The 21,693-nt window shown below is 43.3% G+C and overlaps 1 protein-coding gene across 1 annotated transcript; it reads right to left on the bottom strand.

Annotated features, from left to right (window-relative positions):
• Positions 1-5,203: 5,203 nt before the first annotated feature.
• LOC115126237 (transcription factor Jun-like) lies at positions 5,204-15,162 on the bottom strand. Its single transcript, XM_065017149.1, has 2 exons — positions 14,729-15,162; positions 5,204-12,136 (listed from the first exon to the last, which is right to left on the bottom strand). The coding sequence occupies exon 2, from the start codon at positions 11,996-11,998 to the stop codon at positions 10,925-10,927; it is 1,074 nt and encodes a 357-aa protein (XP_064873221.1). The 5' UTR covers positions 11,999-12,136; positions 14,729-15,162; the 3' UTR covers positions 5,204-10,924.
• Between the last annotated feature and the right edge of the window lie 6,531 nt (positions 15,163-21,693).

The raw sequence follows: 21,693 nt of genomic DNA, 5'->3' as shown, positions 1-21,693 counted from the left end.
GTCAATATGGGGAGGGAGAAACCCTGTGTATTCTGGACCAGGATCAGTCCATATGGGGATGGAGAAACCCTGTGTATTCTGGACCAGGATCAGTCAATATGGGGAGAGAGAAACCCTGTGTATTCTGAACCAGGATCAGTCAATATGAGGAGGGAGAAACCCTGTGTATTCTGAACCAGGATCAGTCAATATGGGGAGGGAGAAACCCTGTGTATTCTGGACCAGGATCAGGTATCAGTCAATATGGGGAGGGAGAAACCCTGTGTATTCTGGACCAGGATCAGGTATCAGTCAATATGGGAGGGAGAAACCCTGTGTATTCTGAACCACGATCAGGTATCAGTCAATATGGGGAGGGAGAAACCCTGTGTATATTCTGGACCAGGATCAGTCAACATGAGGGATAAACCCTGTGTATTCTGGACCAGGATCAGTCAACATGAGGGAGAAACCCTGTGTATTCTGGACCAGGATCAGGTATCAGTCAATATGGGGAGGGAGAAACCCTGTGTATTCTGGACCAGGATCAGTCAATATGGGGAGGGAGAAACCCTGTGTATTCTGGACCAGGATCAGTCAATATGAGGAGGGAGAAACCCTGTGTATTCTGGACCAGGATCAGGTATCAGTCAATGAGGGAGAAACCCTGTGTATTCTGGACCAGGATCAGTCAACATGAGCGAGAAACCCTGTGTATTCTGGACCAGGATCAGTCAACATGAGGGAGAAACCCTGTGTATTCTGGACCAGGATCAGTCAATATGGGGAGGGAGAAACCCTGTGTATTCTGGACCAGGTATCAGTCAATATGAGGAGGGAGAAACCCTGTGTATTCTGGACCAGGATCAGTCAATATGGGGAGGGAGAAACCCTGTGTATTCTGGACCAGGATCAGTCAATATGGGGAGGGAGAAACCCTGTGTATTCTGGACCAGGATCAGTCAATATGAGGAGGGAGAAACCCTGTGTATTCTGGACCAGGATCAGTCAATATGAGGAGGGAGAAACCCTGTGTATTCTGGACCAGGATCAGGTATCAGTCAATGAGGGAGAAACCCTGTGTATTCTGGACCAGGATCAGGTATCAGTCAATATGGGGAGGGAGAAACCCTGTGTATTCTGGACCAGGATCAGGTATCAGTCAATATGGGAGGGAGAAACCCTGTGTATTCTGAACCAGGATCAGTCAATATGGGGAGGGAGAAACCCTGTGTATTCTGGACCAGGATCAGTCCATATGGGGAGGGAGAAACCCTGTGTATTCTGGACCAGGATCAGTCCATATGGGGAGGGAGAAACCCTGTGTATTCTGGACCAGGATCAGGTATCAGTCAATATGGGAGGGAGAAACCCTGTATATTCTGGACCAGGATCAGTCAATATGAGGAGGGAGAAACCCTGTGTATTCTGAACCAGGATCTGGTATCAGTCAATATGGGGAGGGAGAAACCCTGTGTATTCTGGACCAGGATCAGGTATCAGTCAATATGAGGGAGAAACCCTGTGTATTCTGAACCAGGATCAGTCAATATGGAGAGGGAGAAACCCTGTGTATTCTGGACCAGGATCAGGTATCAGTCAATATGGGGAGGGAGAAACCCTGTGTATTCTGGACCAGGATCAGGTATCAGTCAATATGGGGAGGGAGAAACCCTGTGTATTCTGGACCAGGATCAGGTATCAGTCAATATGGGGAGGGAGAAACCCTGTGTATTCTGGACCAGGATCAGGTATCAGTCAATGAGGGAGAAACCCTGTGTATTCTGAACCAGGATCAGGTATCAGTCAATGAGGGAGAAACCCTGTGTATTCTGCACCAGGATCAGTCAATATGGGGAGGGAGAAACCCTGTGTATTCTGGACCAGGATCAGGTATCAGTCAATATGGGGAGGGAGAAACCCTGTGTATTCTGGACCAGGATCAGGTATCAGTCAATATTCTGTACGTAAAAACATTCCACTTAATTTATTATGTGTTATATTTCGTATGGTTTGTATTCATTTGTGGATGTCCATCATCCATTTCATATGATACAGTAAGTTATGAATTAGCAAAATGTACAGTATGTTGCGAATTTGCAATAGTTATGATATGTTAGGAATTCTAATTTCTTGTGGCTAATGCTAATGTTAGCTAACTGGCTCACGTTGGCTAGACTAGGGGTTAGGCCGGGTTAGAGTTAAGGTTAGGAGTTAGGTTAAAGGGTTATTAAGGTTAGGGTTAGGGGAAGGGTTAGCTAAACGGGTTAAGATTAGGGTTAGGGGAAGGGTTAGCTAACATGCTAAGTAGTTGCAAAGTAGCAAAACATTTGTAAGTGCTTGAAAATGGCTAATTAGCGATAATGCTGTCCATGATGAGATTCGAACATTCAACCTTAGACATTTTTGCCTGAAGTAACCTTCTGTCTTGTGTAACCATACCAAACGTAACATATACTAATTTCTGGGTCACTGATTTATGTTTACTATGTTACGACTATTCTATGAGACCAGGCTGGCAGGATGTTTGCTTGTTGTGATTAATTGGGGGAAAACAGTTGCAGGCAAGTTTCTGCCAGATGGGTGTGTCTTGGTGGTGGCAAGGACATCAAACCACACCCCCAAGTCAACTCACGTTTGTGTCATGGCCGCCAGCATTAGATGAGGAGCAAGCCAACTCACGTTTGTGTCATGGCCGCCAGCATTAGATGAGGAGCGAGCCAACTCACGTTTGTGTCATGGCCGCCAGCATTAGATGAGGAGCAAGCCAACTCACGTTTGTGTCATGGCCGCCAGCATTAGATGAGGAACGAGCCAACTCACGTTTCTGTCATGGCCGCCAGCATTAGATGAGGAGCAAGCCAACTCACGTTTGTGTCATGGCCGCCAGCATTAGATGAGGAACGAGCCAACTCACGTTTCTGTCATGGCCGCCAGCATTAGATGAGGAGCAAGCCAACTCACGTTTGTGTCATGGCCGCCAGCATTAGATGAGGAGCAAGCCAACTCACGTTTGTGTCATGGCCGCCAGCATTAGATGAGGAGCAAGCCAACTCACGTTTGTGTCATGGCCGCCCGCATTAGATGAGGAGCGAGCCAACTCACGTTTGTGTCATGGCCGCCAGCATTAGATGAGGAGCAAGCCAACTCACGTTTGTGTCATGGCCGCCAGCATTAGATGAGGAACGAGCCAACTCACGTTTCTGTCATGGCCGCCAGCATTAGATGAGGAGCAAGCCAACTCACGTTTGTGTCATGGCCGCCAGCATTAGATGAGGAGCAAGCCAACTCACGTTTGGCTTCTGTCATGGCCGCCAGCATTAGATGAGGAAGAAGCCAACTCACGTTTGGCTTCTGTCATGGCCGCCAGCATTAGATGAGGAGCAAGCCAACTCACGTTTGTGTCATGGCCGCCAGCATTAGATGAGGAGCAAGCCAACTCACGTTTGTGTCATGGCCGCCAGCATTAGATGAGGAGCAAGCCAACTCACGTTTGTGTCATGGCCGCCAGTATTAGATGAGGAGCAAGCCAACTCACGTTTGTGTCATGGCCGCCAGTATTAGATGAGGAGCAAGCCAACAAACGAGGCCGCGTCAGCGACTGCAGTTCCACTTTATAACAAGTTTCTGACTCACTAAAAAAAATCCCATGCGACTAATCGCTAGAGTAAAGAGACGGGGTTTAGAGAAGGGGCTGTTATCGCAGTCTAACCAAGTCTGGCTGCTCAGTCGGGAAATGGCACCATTACTCAGCTATCCTCTCTCTCATGCGAAGCATCTAGACTGAGTGTACAAAACATTAAGAACACCAGCTCTTTCAATGACATAGACTTGACCAGGTGAAAAGCCATGGTCCCTTATCGATGCCGCTTGTTTAATCCACTTCCGTCAGTGTAGATGAAGGGCCTCGAGGATTAAAGAAGGATTTCTGCCCAGAGCCAGTAGTAGATCTGTAATGGAGATCTGTATGAGGAAGTTACAAAAGCCAGACCAAGAGCAGCTACTTTCACATGTTTCTTGGTCAGAAAACCTGTCACTTTCTGTGAGATATGACTTGCTTCAATCTGTAAAACACCGTAAGATCCCCCCCCCCCATGTGGTTTGGTTTCGTGTCAGGTTAGTGTCTTGGGAAATCAGTAGTAAAGACGACTTCGTGTCAATCAATCTCACAGTTGTTTCACATCTTTCTTACAGGCTCTGTCATGTGGGGAAAAGTAATAGATAAATACTGTTTCTTAAAAAGATAACTGGGTATTTAGCTATGTCGTCATCTGACTGGCAATGTGTAGTACTATTTAACAATGTGTATTACTATTTAACAATGTGTATGACTATTTCACAATGTGTAGTACTATTTCACAATGTGTATGACTATTTCACAATGTGTATGACTATTTAACAATGTGTAGTACTATTTAACAATGTGTAGTACTATTTCACAAAGTGTATTACTATTTCACAATGTGTATTACTATTTCACAATGTGTAGTACTATTTCACAAAGTGTATTACTATTTCACAAAGTGTATTACTATTTCACAATGTGTATTACTATTTCACAATGTGTAGTACTATTTCACAAAGTGTATTACTATTTCACAATGTGTATTACTATTTCACAATGTGTAGTACTATTTCACAATGTGTATTACTATTTAACAATGTGTAGTACTATTTCACAATGTGTATTACTATTTCACAATGTGTATTACTATTTCACAATGTGTATTACTATTTAACAATGTGTAGTACTATTTCACAATGTGTATTACTATTTAACAATGTGTAGTACTATTTCACAATGTGTATTACTATTTAACAATGTGTAGTACTATTTAACAATGTGTAGTACTATTTCACAATGTGTATTACTATTTAACAATGTGTAGTACTATTTAACAATGTGTAGTACTATTTCACAATGTGTATTACTATTTAACAATGTGTAGTACTATTTCACAATGTGTATTACTATTTAACAATGTGTATTACTATTTAACAATGTGTAGTACTATTTAACAATGTGTAGTACTATTTGACAATGTGTAGTACTATTTAACAATGTGTATTACTATTTAACAATGTGTAGTACTATTTAACAATGTGTATTACTATTTCACAATGTGTATTACTATTTCACAATGTGTATTACTATTTGACAGAGTACAGAGTGAGTGGTATATGTTCAAGCTGTGTACAGTATAACACAACAATTAATAACATGTTCCTGTTTCAGAAACATACTCCTTTTATTGGTTTGATTTTTTAAAAATCATTCAAGGAAACAATGAACACTTTATCAAGAAGACGGCACATTGTAAACCAAAACAAATCAGTCGAAACAACAGTTTAAACCAAGGCAAGTCGCCCTGTAGCCGATAGACACGTTTCCCTCTCATTGTACTGCCGTAACTATATTCAGACGGCTACTGTCCCAAAATGGCACCTTTATTCCATAGAAAATTCAACATTTTCGGACCCACCCTCTGACGTAGAATTTTCCCTTGGGTACACACCAACAGCTGTGTCAGTTCTCAACAGGATATGATGTCATAAACTGCAGCTTGACTTCCCTTTAAGACCCGTATTGATCCTTTACAATGTAATAGTGATATCGTCGTCGTCGTAGTGAATAAAACACAACTTATCTTCAATGTTCTGTTAACTTATTCAGAAGGTGTAGCCACTTGTCTACCTTACAAGTGACTTTATATATGGCTGTATATTCAATGTGCTGTCATTTTATTCAGAAAAGGTAGCCGCTTGTCAAACACTGTCTCTTACAGTGCAAAGGTGAGCACCTAACCACCTGTACCACAAAACAAAAAGCCTGGGTCCCTGGGCCTCTGGGCCTCTGGGTCTCTGGGCCTCTGGGCCTCTGAGCCTCTGGGCCCCTGGGTCTCTGGTCCTCTGAGCCTCTGGTCCTCTGAGCCTCTGGGCCTCTGGTCCTCTGGGCCCCTGGGTCTCTGGGCCTCTGGGCCCCTGGGTCTCTGGGCCTCTGGGCCTCTGGTCCTCTGGGCCTCTGGGCAGACGGAGGCAGTTCAACGCTCACATACACCGTGTTACACTTACAACTTGGGTATCTATGACTGTCTCAAATCAACACTTATAAACTTAAGCAGCAAAGTCCCATTGAGACCAATGTTTCTTTTGCAAAGAAGTATTCCATGTTATTGTGTATGTGCTGATAAACTATTATCTTTGGCTTGATCATGAGGGGTCAGGGTGCTTACAATTTTAAATCAGGTCATCTCCAAATACCTGTAATAGTACACTTTAAACTGTTATCATCGCTTTAGCCTAACAAATCACAGGGTTAACTAAATGAGTCAAACCACGACGGCACCAAATCACAGACAGTTGTTTGTAAGATTGTACTGCTTGACATTCCTTCTCTCACGTGTATAAAAAGACATGTCTCAGATTGGCTCAGTTACTGAAAATGAAAAACAGTCTGAGAAACTAGTGTTATTAAAACCTTCTCCTCAAAAGAGGAACAGCTCTTTTCAGGAAGGAAAGATCCACACACATCGTCGATTGAACTTAGACACAACCTTCCTAGTCCCATCAAACAACTTTCTTTTTTTTTTATCTGACTTATCCTGAGGGGGAAAAATGATGTGACTCTTGAAACGTATGAATACTATTTGACTGAAATCGACACAAGATGCCTTTACACGACAAAGAGTACAAAATAATATTATTTTAAACATCCACCTCAATAAATCATGTATATTATGGAACTATAACAATCACACCAACATGTCAGAAGGTTTAACTCATCCTTTTCACTCAATAATTTAACTGTAACAACGTCGAATACATTTTGTACAAAAAATATAATCATTATCATAATTGACTTCAAAAGCCTTTATTCAAGTTTAAAAAATTACATATTTTCCTTGACGCTCACAAAAAATTATTTGAGTGATTTAAAGTCTGTCTTGATTATTCGTTTTTTTTTTTTATTCTCTCTCCAGACTAAGACATACACTGAGTGTACAAAACATTAAGAACACCTGCTCTTTCCATGACATAGACTGACCAGGTGAAAGCTATGATCCCTTATTGATTTAATTTGCTAATTACACTTCAATCAGTGTAGATGAAGGGGAGGAGACGGGGTGAAAGAAGGATTTTTAAGCCTTGAGACAATTGAGACATGGATTGTGTATGTGTGCCATTCAGAGGGTGAATGGGGCAAGACAACATTATTAAGTTCCTTTGAACGGGGTATACTAGTAGGTGACAGGCGCACCGGTTTGAGTGTGTCAAGAACTGCAACGCTGCTGGGTTTTACACACTCAACAGTTTCCCGTGTGTATCAAGAATGGTCCACCACCCAAAGGACATCCAGCCAACTTGACACAACTGTGGGAAGCATTGGAGTCAACATGGGGCCAGCATCCCTGTGGAACGGCTTCGACACCTTGTAGAGTCCATGTCCCGACGAACTGAGGCTGTTCTGAGGGCAAAAGGGGGATACAACTCAATATTAAGAAGGTGTTCCTAATGTTTTGTACACTCTGTGTACATAAATACCATTGTTTATGTATATACTGTAATTATAGGAAAGTACATTCAGTGCACCAACTATGTAATAGTACTTACAGTATAGAGACTTCTTTCAAAAATGTTTAAGCATCAATCAACAAAACAGTTTTCTTTAAGTTGCCATGTTGGTCTACTGCATTAAATCATTGTTTTTGTGAAGAAGTTAAGCTAATTCATATAGAAAGTGGAGCGCTTATTACATGATTTAAATACTTTATCGACAATCATAGGAAAACGTTTTAAATAAAGTATGAAATAGTTTGTAGAAACATGTCTACACAGAGTCCATGTTGAGACCACAGATAAATATCACACAAGATTTCATGTTTTGATTTATGTGCAATATCATATTTCCCCAAAAACATAAATACCAAAGATACATTTTACATAAATAAATTGCTCCAGAAATTTTATAAAACAAGAAATAAAATAATTATCTATCTATTGATTAAAAGCCCTTGTCTTGTTACTTCATTGTAGCTTGCTGCATTCTCAAGAAGCCTCTTCCCTTTCTGTCTGTCTGTCTGTCTGTCTGTCTGTCTGTCTGTCTGTCCGCCCGTCCGTCTGTCCGTCCGTCTATTAACACAACAAGTTTATCTAAAATGTCTTTGAAAATGTATCTCTGACACAGTGTAGTTCCACAATGTTACCACATTGAACATCATTAGACTCTGACACTAAAACCTACAGGTCAACATGATCACAGGAAGAACAGTGCAAAGGGTGTTTTGGTTGGAATGGAGGAAAATCTTTCAGAATTACCAAGGTTCCAAAATGAAATACCATGGTTCCAAAATGAAATACCAAGGTTCCAAAATGAAATACCAAGGTTCCAAAATGAATTACCAAGGTTCCAAAATGAAATACCAAGGTTCCAAAATGAATTACCAAGGTTCCAAAATGAATTACCAAGGTTCCAAAATGAATTACCAAGGTTCCAAAATGAATCAGCCATGTTCCAAAATGACAACCAATAGTAATCTTACAAAGATGTGATTGGTTTAAATCTATTTAAACTATTTATATATCACCAGAAGCTTCTGTCTGTTTCACATGAACACAGTTATTTAATAAAAAACACATTTAGGTCTGGATTCAATCCGGATCCGTGTTAAAATGAAAAGGTCATTTCCGATTAAGCCGACATATGCATCTTTTACCGTGAATATAGTCTCTGCAAACGCGGGAACATTGTCTTTAAATATCAAACAAGCCGTAACGTGGATATTCGGCAATACTTTGGCAATACGGATTGTATCCAACCCTTAGAGTTGAAAGTCTCAAGAGGTTGGTTTTGCTGTCATCTCATACACACATTGCACAATTCTAAACAAGACAGATAATATATTCCAAGACAAGAGACTAAAGTGACTCAAAGAAATAAATCTGCACCTCTTATCTACATCACATTATTAAGCCCGATGGATTTGATCAACAACATTGTGATACTTTGACCAATTAACTTTTTTTTTAAAGCGGAAAAAGCTTTAATTCCCATAACTTCATAACTACAGCGTAGAATGAGTATGATCAGGGCCTTGAGGTGCCACACGAGACTCTTCCAGTACCATTAATTGTCATTTGTTCTAAAGTCAAACTCACACTTTACTACAGATGTAACCTTATCATCTGACTCAGGTAATGACAATTATACCTGGCAATACTCAGGTAATGACAATTATAACTGGCAATACTCAGGTAATGACAATTATAACTGGCAATACTCAGGTAATGACAATTATACCTGGCAATACTCAGGTAATGACAATTATAGCTGACAATACTCAGGTAATGACAATTATACCTGACAATACTCAGGTAATGACAATTATAGCTGACAGTACTCAGGTAATGACAATTATAACTGACAATACTCAGGTAATGACAATTATAGCTGACAATACTCAGATAATGACACTTATAGCTGACAATACTCAGATAATGACAATTATAGCTGACAATACTCAGGTAATGACAATTATAACTGACAATACTCAGGTAATGACAATTATACCTGACAATACTCAGGTAATGACAATTATAACTGACAATACTCAGGTAATGACAATTATACCTGACAATACTCAGATAATGACAATTATAACTGACAATACTCAGGTAATGCCAATTATAACTGACAATACTCAGGTAAAAATACCATAGAACAGTGTTTTGATTCATATTATTTTTTATCATAGAGATGACCTAGAATTGAGAAATTCTTGTTTTGAGGTGATGGGAACCCCGAATGTTTCACACTCTCTCAGTTATTATACTTCCTGTTTACCACAAACACCCGGGACCTACTGAACTGTATACTAGAGGCACAATATCCTCCGCTGCTCACTCTTCTAATGGTTACTTGGTTCAGTCGTCAGTCTGGTACTCTCCTGTTAAGCAGAGGTTTTCATGTGGTACTCTCCTGTTAAGCAGAGGTTGTCATGTGGTACTCTCCTGTTAAGCAGAGGTTTTCATGTGGTACTCTCCTGTTAAGCAGAGGTGCTTTGGTCACTTTCAGGGCTGCGCGAGGGCAAAATAAAAGTGAAATGTCTTGTTGTGTTACTACTACAACTCAAAGTGTCTGTAGAGGTTAGAGAGGTGGGATTCTCCCTTCTCCTCAACCACTCACGTAGTTAGCATAGAGAGGTGGGATTCTCCCTTCTCCCCAACCGCTCACGTAGTTAGCATAGAGAGGTGGGATTCTCCCTACTCCCCAACCACTCACGTAGTTAGCAGTTAGCATAGAGAGGTGGGATTCTCCCTTCTCCCCAACCGCTCACGTAGTTAGCATAGAGAGGTGGGATTCTCCCTTCTCCCCAACCACTCATGTAGTTATCAGTTAGCATAGAGAGGTGGGATTCTCCCTTCTCCCCAACCGCTCACGTAGTTAGCATAGAGAGGTGGGATTCTCCCTTCTCCCCAACCACTCACATAGTTATCAGTTAGCATACAGAGGTGGGATTCTCCCTTCTCCCCAAGCACTCATGTAGTTAGCAGTTAGCATAGAGAGGTGGGATTCTCCCTTCTCCCCAACCACTCACGTAGTTAGCATAGAGAGGTGGGATTCACCCTTCTCCCCAACCACTCACGTAGTTATCAGTTAGCATACAGAGGTGGGATTCTCCCTTCTCCCCAACCACTCACGTAGTTATCAGTTAGCATCGAGAGGTGGGATTCTCCCTTCTCCCCAACCACTCACGTAGTTAGCATATTTCACTTACCATCACAACACTCCTCATCCCTGTACAGTAGAGGTACTACCTCCTTTATAGAGGACTGACTCAGAGCAACATAAAAAAAATACACTTCTCATCCCTGTACAGTAGAGGTACTACCTCCTTTATAGAGGACTGACTCAGAGCAACATCCCTGTACAGTAACAGTCCGTTGATCAACAGTTGGTGCTGTCCCTCTCCCGGCTGCTGTTGGCCTGCAGGGTGGCTGAACTCACTGCTATCTGGCAGCCGTTGGTGACGTGATTCATGACTTTCTGTTTGAGCTGAGCCACCTGTTCCCTCAGGACCGAGGCGGTGGAGGTCAGGTCACAGTTCTGGGTCTTCAGAACCTTCACCTTCTCCTCTAGCCTGGAGATCCGCTCCAGCTTCCTTTTACGACACTTAGACGCCGCGATCCGGTTACGTAGTTTCTTCCTCTCGGCCTTGATCCTCTCCTGGGTCTCCAGGTCGATGGGAGAGAGCGAGGGAGGGGAGGAGGTGGGGTCCCCGGGAGGATGAGGGACCTCTGGGACAGTCTGAGGGGCGTCAAACCCCCTGTTGTGGGGATGGTGGGGTCCCTGGCCTCCAAGTCTGTGGGGGCCGTGGCCTGGGTAGCTGTCGGGCATCTGGCCCCCTGGGTAGGATGATGATATATGGCTGGGGTGGTTGGGGTTGTAGCTGCTGAGGTTGGTATAGATGGGCAGGTCTCCTGCAGACATGATGTTCCTCTGGTAGGGGCCTTGCATAGAGGAGGAAGGGGACACGGGAGCTCCAACCAGCTGGTTCTGTTTATGAAGATCCGCCAGGGCTTTGACGAACCCATCTGCAAAACCCTCCTGTTCGTTAGTGGCGTTGTTCCGGTACATGAAAGGATTACCTCCGTTAGGGTTGGGGACAGGAGACGTCGTCACCAGGCCCTGGTTAGACTGGATGATGAGGTGCTCGAGGTCAGGGGAGGCTAGCTTCAGAAGGTTCATATCTGACAAGCCGCCGGGCATTAACGAGCTGTTTGTGTTGCTGTTAATCCCTCCCAGATTATTAGGATTGATATTGCAGTTACTCCCCGGCTGGCTTTGTGACAGTTTCAGGCCAGAGCTGCTGTGGGAACCGCCTGAGAAGTTATGTGCCACCTTCTTACTCATCATCTTGTGGCCCTGGTAACGTTGGTAATCTGCATGGTGTTGTCCGAAATTGTGAGGAATGCCTGGGGCTTCGTCGTGGTAGAAAGGGGTATCCATTTTAGCCGTCATTGACGCAGGGAGACGGAATCTTCATCATCTGATTAGTTAAGGTTTAAATGGTCCCGTTGGCATTGGCTGTGAAGACTAGGACATTTACCAAGAAACTGTTTCTGTTCAAAAAATATTCCAATAAAGAATTCGGGCCACCTGTTAAAATAGAAAATAAATGTAGATTCTATATATAATACAACATGTGATTTGAAAACCAAAACTGATACATTGTATTTGATTTATATGACTACAGTGGGAATAAAAAACTATAGTTTCACTTTCGCTCAAAAGTCAAAAGCAACAAGCCGCTTTTAATCATTGGAACCTCTACACATAAATCCGATTTATAAACGTTGGCTATACCGTATACATCCTAATTAAAACTGTTGGCTATACCGTATACATCCTAATTAAAAGCGTTGGCTATACCGTATACATCCTAATTAAAACTGTTGGCTGTACCGTATACATCCTAATTAAAAGCGTTGGCTATACCGTATACATCCTAATTAAAAGCGTTGGCTATACCGTATACATCCTAATTAAAACTGTTGGCTGTACCGTATACATCCTAATTAAAAGCGTTGGCTATACCGTATACATCCTAATTAAAAGCGTTGGCTATACCGTATACATCCTAATTAAAAGCGTTGGCTATACCGTATACATCCTAATTAAAAGCGTTGGCTATACCGTATACATCCTAATTAAAAGCGTTGGCTATACTGTATACATCCTAATTAAAAGCGTTGGCTATATCCTATACATTCTAATTAAAAGCGTTGGCTATACCGTATATACATCCTAATTAAAAGCGTTGGATATTTCGTATACATCCTAATTAAAACTGTTGGCTATACCGTATACATCCTAATTTAAAGCGTTGGCTATATATTGTATATACATCCTAATTTAAAGCGTTGGCTATATATTGTATATACATCCTAATTAAAACTGTTGGCTGTACCGTATACATCCTAATTAAAAGCGTTGGCTATATATTGTATATACATCCTAATTAAAAGCGTTGGCTATATATTGTATATACATCCTAATTAAAAGCGTTGGCTATATATCGTATATACATCCTAATTTAAAGCGTTGGCTATATATTGTATATACATCCTAATTTAAAGCGTTGGCTATATATTGTATATACATCCTAATTAAAAGCGTTGGCTATATATCGTATATACATCCTAATTAAAAGCGTTGGCTATATATTGTATATACATCCTAATTAAAAGCGTTGGCTATACCGTATACATCCTAATTTAAAGCGTTGGCTATATATTGTATATACATCCTAATTAAAAGCGTTGGCTATACCGTATACATCCTAATTTAAAGCGTTGGCTATATATTGTATATACATCCTAATTAAAAGCGTTGGCTATACCGTATACATCCTAATTTAAAGCGTTGGCTATATATTGTATATACATCCTAATTAAAAGCGTTGGCTATACCGTATACATCCTAATTTAAAGCGTTGGCTATATATTGTATATACATCCTAATTAAAAGCGTTGGCTATATATCGTATATACATCCTAATTAAAAGCGTTGGCTATATATTGTATATACATCCTAATTTAAAGCGTTGGCTATATATTGTATATACATCCTAATTAAAAGCGTTGGCTATATATTGTATATACATCCTAATTTAAAGCGTTGGATATATATCGTATATACATCCTAATTTAAAGCGTTGGCTATACCGTATATACATCCTAATTAAAAGCGTTGGCTATATATTGTATATACATCCTAATTTAAAGCGTTGGCTATATATTGTATATACATCCTAATTAAAAGCGTTGGCTATATATCGTATATACATCCTAATTAAAAGCGTTGGCTATATATTGTATATACATCCTAATTTAAAGCGTTGGCTATATATTGTATATACATCCTAATTTAAAGCGTTGGCTATATATTGTATATACATCCTAATTTAAAGCGTTGGCTATATATTGTATATACATCCTAATTAAAAGCGTTGGCTATATATTGTATATACATCCTAATTTAAAGCGTTGGCTATATATCGTATATACATCCTAATTAAAAGCGTTGGCTATATATCGTATATACATCCTAATTAAAAGCGTTGGCTATATATCGTATATACATCCTAATTAAAAGCGTTGGCTATATATCGTATATACATCCTAATTTAAAGCGTTGGCTATATATCGTATATACATCCTAATTAAAAGCGTTGGCTATATATCGTATATACATCCTAATTAAAAGCGTTGGCTATATATTGTATATACATCCTAATTAAAAGCGTTGGCTATACCGTATACATCCTAATTAAAAGCGTTGGCTATATATTGTATATACATCCTAATTAAAAGCGTTGGCTATACCGTATACATCCTAATTAAAAGCGTTGGCTATATATCGTATATACATCCTAATTAAAAGCGTTGGCTATATATCGTATGGTTTTATCTGTAACACATGAATGAAAGCGAGAACCACTTTACTATTAGGCTCTCAATAAAATGATTTATCCTACAGTTTCTAATAATAATTATATTTTAATACGACTTGTCATGGGAGTGAGTGTACAGAAGAATAGCATAAGGTTGAATATTGGCACCATATTTGATCATATAGCCTACAGTACATTCATATGATCATATACGGTAGGATACACTACTATTGAGTGTATCATAATCATTCTTAAAATATAATAGTGTATCATAATCATTCTTAAAATATACTTACAATAAGCGAAGGTTTCACAATTCCACCCCGGTGGTGACAGGAAAGCCCGTTCAGTACGATGACTAGTTGATTAGCCTACTCACGTTGCGTTTCGAGAAATAAACCTTCACGTGAAACAATCCAGTGACTCAAAGGTGACTCGAGGTAGTCACACCGATCGATATTGACACAGAATACCATCCATCGTACCGTAGAGACGTTACCCACGCACGCTGCCTGTAAACCGGTGTTCCGGTTCGAGTGTGTGTAGGCAGATGGTCTATTAATAATGAATCTGATATCCGTGTGTTAAACAAAAATCATCAGGAAAAATTAACATCATCATCACGTTAATTATTTGTATATATTTCACTGCCTTAGAATATAGACTGTTGACATTGGAGAAATCGGGCTTCTCTTCTGCCTCTCTCGTTGCCTCGTCTGCTAGCCGCCGCTGTCAGTTGGACTGGGGCTTTCTACTTGGCCGATTAATACCATACGCCCTTCTCTCTCTCTCTCTCTCTCGCTCTCTCTCTCGCTCTCTCTTTCTCTCTCTCTCTCTCTCTTTCTCTTTCCCCCCTCTCTCTCTCTTTCTCTTCCCCCCCCTCTCTCTCTCTTTCTCTTTCTCTCTCTCTCTCTTTCTCTTTCTCTCTCTCTCTCTCTCTCTCTCTCTCTAGTTCCTGTAACTACTCTGCATAGATGTTAGTATTTTCACAAAGGTTTATTTCCTTTTATTTGAAATGGTATTGGTCTTTTGAAAAGCCGAACTCTAATTCTCACTGAATTTTTTTTTTTTTAAAACCTTTATTTAACTAGGCAAGTCAGATTAAGAACACATTATTATATACAATGAGAGCCTACCAGAAGGCAAAAGGCCTATTAAAGGCAAAAGGTATTAAAAGTACAGAATAATATAAAAATAGGACAAAACATCAAGAGAAAAATAACCAGCACTACATTATAAAGGGAGACCTAAGACAACAACCAACAAACTGTGCAATGTGTAGAGGGTTTTTCCTGGTTTTGAATTGCCACTACCATGCGCTAGGTATACTCATACAACAGTAGCTACATGGCACTCTTCAATGCTCTGGTACAAAACCCCGAAAATGTCCAGAGTGAGGACGTGAGGACTAGACACACACGAACATACCTCTTAGTGGAGGAACGGTATAAAGATAATAGCACTCATCCCATATCCCATAAAACCCTATTGGCCTACTTTGTTAGTTGCACAACATTTGAGAATGTTCTTTACACTTCCACACAAGATGTAATAACCTGTTGATAAGGATTTGGTTCTCAACAGCATTCACTTTCATTCTATTCTGAATAGGCAATGTGTAGCCTACAGTCTAACTGGTTTGGTCTTTTCCAGCAGGCATCAGAGCAGGAAGAGCAGGTCTATGGTACACAGTGAGGGGTTGAGAACATGGTCAATGCAGTCGGCAACAACACAGGTCCCATATGGCATCCTATTCCCTGTATAGTACACCTCTAATAGGGCCCTGGTCAAAAGTAGTGCACTATATAGGGAATATGGTGCCATTAGGGACCTAATTCTTATGGTATCTGGTCAAAAGTAGTGCACTATATAGGGAATAGGGTGCCATTAGGGACGAACACACAGATGCCCTCTACTCCTCTACTCTACCCCAGCATCACACTGCAGATAGGGCCAGCCTGGCTTTAGAGTCAGTCAGTCCTGCCTGCCTGCCTCAGTCCCTGCCTGCCTTAGATAGTCAGGCCTGGCTTTAGAGAGGGAGTCAGTCCTGCCTGCCTGGCTTTAGATGGGGCCAGAGAAGGTCAGTCCTGCCTGCCTGGCTTTAGATGGGGCCAGAGGGAGTCAGTCCTGCCTGCCTGGCTGGCTTTAGATAGGGTAGAGTGGGGCTGCAGATGGGGTCAGAGGGGTCCTGCCTGCCTGGCTTTAGATGTCAGGCCTGCCTGGCTTTAGATGGGGCAAGGTCAGTCCTGCCTGCCTGGCTTTAGATGGGGCCAGAGGGAGTCAGTCCTGCCTGCCTGGCTTTAGATGGGGCCAGAGGAGTCAGTCCTGCCTGCCTGGCTTTAGATGGGGCCAGAGGGAGTCAGTCCTGCCTGCCTGGCTTTAGATGGGGCAAGAGGGAGTCAGTCCTGCCTGCCTGGCTTTAGATGGGGCCAGAGGGAGTCAGTCCTGCCTGCCTGGCTTTAGATGGGGCAAGAGGGAGTCAGTCCTGCCTGCCTGGCTTTAGATGGGGCCAGAGGGAGTCAGTCCTGCCTGCCTGGCTTTAGTTAGGGCCAGAGGGAGTCAGTCCTGCCTGGCTTTAGATGGGGCCAGAGGGAGTCAGTCCTGCCTGCCTGGCTTTAGATGGGGCCAGAGAAGGTCAGTCCTGCCTGCCTGGCTTTAGATGGGGCCAGAGGGAGTCAGTCCTGCCTGCCTGGCTTTAGATGGGGCCAGAGGGAGTCAGTCCTGCCTGCCTGGCTTTAGATGGGGCCAGTCCTGCCTGCCTGGCTTTAGATGGGGCCAGAGGGAGTCAATCCTGCCTGCATGGCTTTAGATAGGGCCAGAGGGAATCAGTCCTGCCTGGCTTTAGATGGGGCCAGAGGGAGTCAGTCGTGCCTGCCCAGCTGCAGATGGGGCCAGAGGGAGTCAGTCCTGCCTGCCTGGCTTTATATGGGGCCAGAGGGGGTCAGTCTTGCCTGCCTGGCTTTAGATGGAGCCAGAGGGAGTCAGTCCTGCCTGCCTGGCTTTAGATGGGGCCAGAGGGAGTCAGTACTGCCTGCCTGGCTTTAGATGGGGCCAGAGCGAGTCAGTCCTGCCTGGCTTTAGATGGGGCCAGAGGGAGTCAGTCCTGCCTGCCTGGCTTTAGATGGGGCCAGAATGAGTCAGTCCTGCCTGCCCGGCTGCAGATGGGGCCAGAAGGAGTCAGTACTGCCTGCCTGCCTTTAGATGGGGCCAGAGGGAGTCAGTCCTGCCTGGCTTTAGATGGGGCCAGAGGGAGTCAGTCCTGCCTGGCTTTAGATGGGGCCAGAGGGAGTCAGTCCTGCCTGCCCGGCTGCAGATGGGGTCAGAGGGAGTCAGTCCTGCCTGCCTGGCTTTAGATGGGGCCAGAGGGAGTCAGTCCTGCCTGCCCGGCTGCAGATGGGGCCAGAAGGAGTCAGTACTGCCTGCCTGGCTTTAGATGGGGCCAGAGGGAGTCAGTCCTGCCTGCCTGGCTTTAGATGGGGCCAGAGAGAGTCAGTACTGCCTGCCTGGCTTTAGATGGGGCCAGAGCGAGTCAGTCCTGCCTGGCTTTAGATGGGGCCAGAGGGAGTCAGTCCTGCCTGCCTGGCTTTAGATGGGGCCAGAATGAGTCAGTCCTGCCTGCCCGGCTGCAGATGGGACCAGAGGGAGTCAGTACTGCCTGCCTGGCTTTAGATGGGGCCAGAGGGAGTCAGTCCTGCCTGGCTTTAGATGGGGCCAGAGGGAGTCAGTCCTGCCTGGCTTTAGATGGGGCCAGAGGGAGTCAGTCCTGCCTGCCTGGCTTTAGATGGGGCCAGAGGGAGTCAGTCCTGCCTGCCCGGCTGCAGATGGGGCCAGAGGGAGTCAGTACTGCCTGCCTGGCTTTAGATGGGGCCAGAGGGAGTCAGTCCTGCCTGCCTGGCTTTAGATGGGGCCAGAGAGAGTCAGTCCTGCCTGCCTGGCTTTAGATGGGGCCAGATGGAGTCAGTCCCGCCTGCCTGGCTTTAGATAGGGCCAGAGGGAGTCAGTCCTGCCTGGCTGCAGATGGGGCCAGAGGGAGTCAGTCCTGCCTGCCTGGCTTTAGATGGGGCCAGAGAGAGTCAGTCCTGCCTGCCTGGCTTTAGATGGGGCCAGAGAGAGTCAGTCCTGCCTGCCTGGCTTTAGATGGGGCCAGATGGAGTCAGTCCCGCCTGCCTGGCTTTAGATAGGGCCAGAGGGAGTCAGTCCTGCCTGGCTGCAGATGGGGCCAGAGGGAGTCAGTCCTGCCTGCCTGGCTTTAGATGGGGCCAGAGAGAGTCAGTCCTGCCTGCCCGGCTGCAGATGGGGCCAGAGAGAGTCAGTACTGCCTGCCTGGCTTTAGATGGGGCCAGAGGGAGTCAGTCCTGCCTGGCTTTAGATGGGGCCAGAGGGAGTCAGTCCTGCCTGGCTTTAGATGGGGCCAGAGGGAGTCAGTCCTGCCTGCCTGGCTTTAGATGGGGCCAGAGGGAGTCAGTCCCGCCTGCCTGGCTTTAGATAGGGCCAGAGGGAGTCAGTCCTGCCTGGCTGCAGATGGGGCCAGAGGGAGTCAGTCCTGCCTGGCTGCAGATGGGGCCAGAGGGAGTCAGTCCTGCCTGGGTGGCTGGCTGTGTTGACCAGTCCAACTGCATTAGTTTAGTTAAACCATCTGAAGGTGAACTGCACTATGATGTTATTCAACCGTAGTGAAGCAGTGAATATCGGACTGGACTGGATTGTTGTGTGTACCAAATGCCACCCTGTTCCCTATGTAGTGCACTACTTTAGACCAGAGCCCTATTCCCTATGTAGTGCACTACTTTAGACCAGACTCCTATTCCCTATATAGTGCACTACTTTAGACCAGAGCCCTATTCCCTATATAGTGCACTACTTTAGACCAGAGCCCTATTCCCTATATAGTGCACTACTTTAGACCAGAGCCCTATTCCCTATATAGTGCACTACCTTAGACCAGACCCCTATTCCCTATATAGAGCACTACTATAGACCAGAGCCCTATTCCCTATATAGTGCACTACTTTCGACCAGAGCCCTATTCCTTATGTAAGTGCACTACTTTAGACCAGAGCCCTATAGAACCCTATACCCTATGTAGTGCACTACTTTAGACCAGGGCCCTATAGAACCCTATACCCTATGTAGTGCACTACTTTTAGACCAGGGCCCTATAGAACCCTATACCCTATGTAGTGCACTACTTTAGACCAGAGCCCTATAGAACCCTATACCCTATGTAGTGCACTACTTTAGACCAGAGCCCTATACCCTATATATTCCCTATAGACCAGAGCCCTATACCCTATATATTCCCTATCGACCAGAACCCTATTCCCTATATATTCCCTACAGACCAGAGCCCTATACCCTATATATTCCCTATAGACCAGAGCCCTATACCCCATATATTCCCTATAGATCAGAGCCCTATACCCTATATATTCCCAATAGACCAGAGCCCTATACCCTATATATTCCCTATAGACCAGAGCCCTATTCCCTATATATTCCCTACAGACCAGAGCCCTATACCCTATATATTCCCTATAGACCAGAGCCCTATTCCCTATGTAGTGCACTACTTTAGACCAGAGCCCTATGAAATGCACTATAAAGCGAACAGGTTTTCCTTTACCTTCAAGGGTCAGTCAAGATAACAGACGTTTTTTCCTGCTTCACAGAACGAACATGATAGAAAATAAATAGTTAGGTTCAACTCACCTTGAATTTAGGTTTTAGCACATTCAGGACTCATGTGTGGAGCTGATTCGGTTGGACAGAATAGCTAGAATTGTGGAGGTAAACATCACATCAGACCAATCAGAACAAGAGACGTTCTAAAATAGGTTTCCTGATGGTCTTGTCTACTAGCTACACAAAACTGATTTTATACTGGTAAAAAAAGAAGAAGTTATTTCCCAATTTGAAATGGATAAAAGGCAAACATTTGATTTATTACCATGAAATTAAATCTTGTGGGAGCTTGGACAATTTGTTACACTATATTTTATGAACCAACATGCACTACTCCCCCCAAAAAATTATATCAAAGCGAGATATGAATCATACATTTCAATTTCTTTGACTTGCCGTGAAATATTTTGAAATATATATACACTTTTATGGTTAAAGTGATAGTCGTAATGAAACACTTTGAAATAGGAAATTAACGTCCTTTCAGCTTCCACATTTTAACATAACATATTTTACAGCAATTCTTTCTGTTTATGTATCTATTTACACACTTGGCTTGAGTTGATTACAGTTTTCAAGGCAACATTTCTCTCATGTTATTTATATGTGCCAGACAGTTAAATGTACTGTATGCCTCTCTATATGTACTGTATGCCTCTCTATATGTACTGTATGCCTCTCTAAATGTACTGTATGCCTCTCTATATGTACTGTATGCCTCTCTATATGTACTGTATGCCTCTCTATATGTACTGTATGCCTCTCTATATGTACTGTATGCCTCTCTAAATGTACTGTATGCCTCTCTATATGTACTGTATGCCTCTCTATATGTACTGTATGCCTCTCTATATGTACTGTATGCCTCTCTATATGTACTGTATGCCTCTCTATATGTACTGTATGCCTCTCTATATGTACTGTATGCCTCTCTATATGTACTGTATGCCTCTCTATATGTAATGTATGCCTCTCTATATGTACTGTATGCCTCTCTATATGTACTGTATGCCTCTCTATATGTACTGTATGCCTCTCTATATGTACTGTATGCCTCTCTATATGTACTGTATGCCTCTCTATATGTACTGTATGCCTCTCTAAATGTACTGTATGCCTCTATATGTACTGTATGCCTCTCTATATGTACTGTATGCCTCTCTATATGTATGCCTCTGTATGCCTCTCTAAGCTAGATGCCCTCAATCTCACTCAAATCATCAAGGAACCCACCAGGTACAACCTTAACTCTGTAAACAAGGGCACTCTCATAGACGTCATCCTGACCAACTGGCCCTCCAAATACACCTCCGCTGTCTTCAACCAGGATCTCAGCGATCACTGCCTCATTGCCTGTATCCGCCACGGAGCCGCAGTCAAACGACCACCCCTCATCACTGTCAAACGCTCCCTAAAACACTTCTGTGAGCAGGCCTTTCTAATCGACCTGGCCCGGGTATCCTGGAAGGACATTGACCTCATCCCGTCAGTTGAGGATGCCTGGTCATTCTTTAAAAGTAACTTCCTCACCATTTTAGATAAGCATGCTCCGTTCAAAAAATGCAGAACCAAGAACAGA

The sequence above is a fragment of the Oncorhynchus nerka genome, linkage group LG4 (genome assembly GCF_034236695.1).
Source record: "Oncorhynchus nerka isolate Pitt River linkage group LG4, Oner_Uvic_2.0, whole genome shotgun sequence".
Lineage (NCBI taxonomy): Eukaryota > Metazoa > Chordata > Actinopteri > Salmoniformes > Salmonidae > Oncorhynchus > Oncorhynchus nerka.
The sequence above is the reverse complement of the archived record's forward strand: the minus strand, read 5'-3'. Positions and strand labels throughout refer to the sequence as shown.

What these genes read in the sequence shown, in the direction of transcription:
- LOC115126237 (XM_065017149.1), bottom strand. Translation starts at nt 11,998, where the DNA reads ATGACGGCTAAAATGGATACCCCTTTCTACCACGACGAAGCCCCAGGC.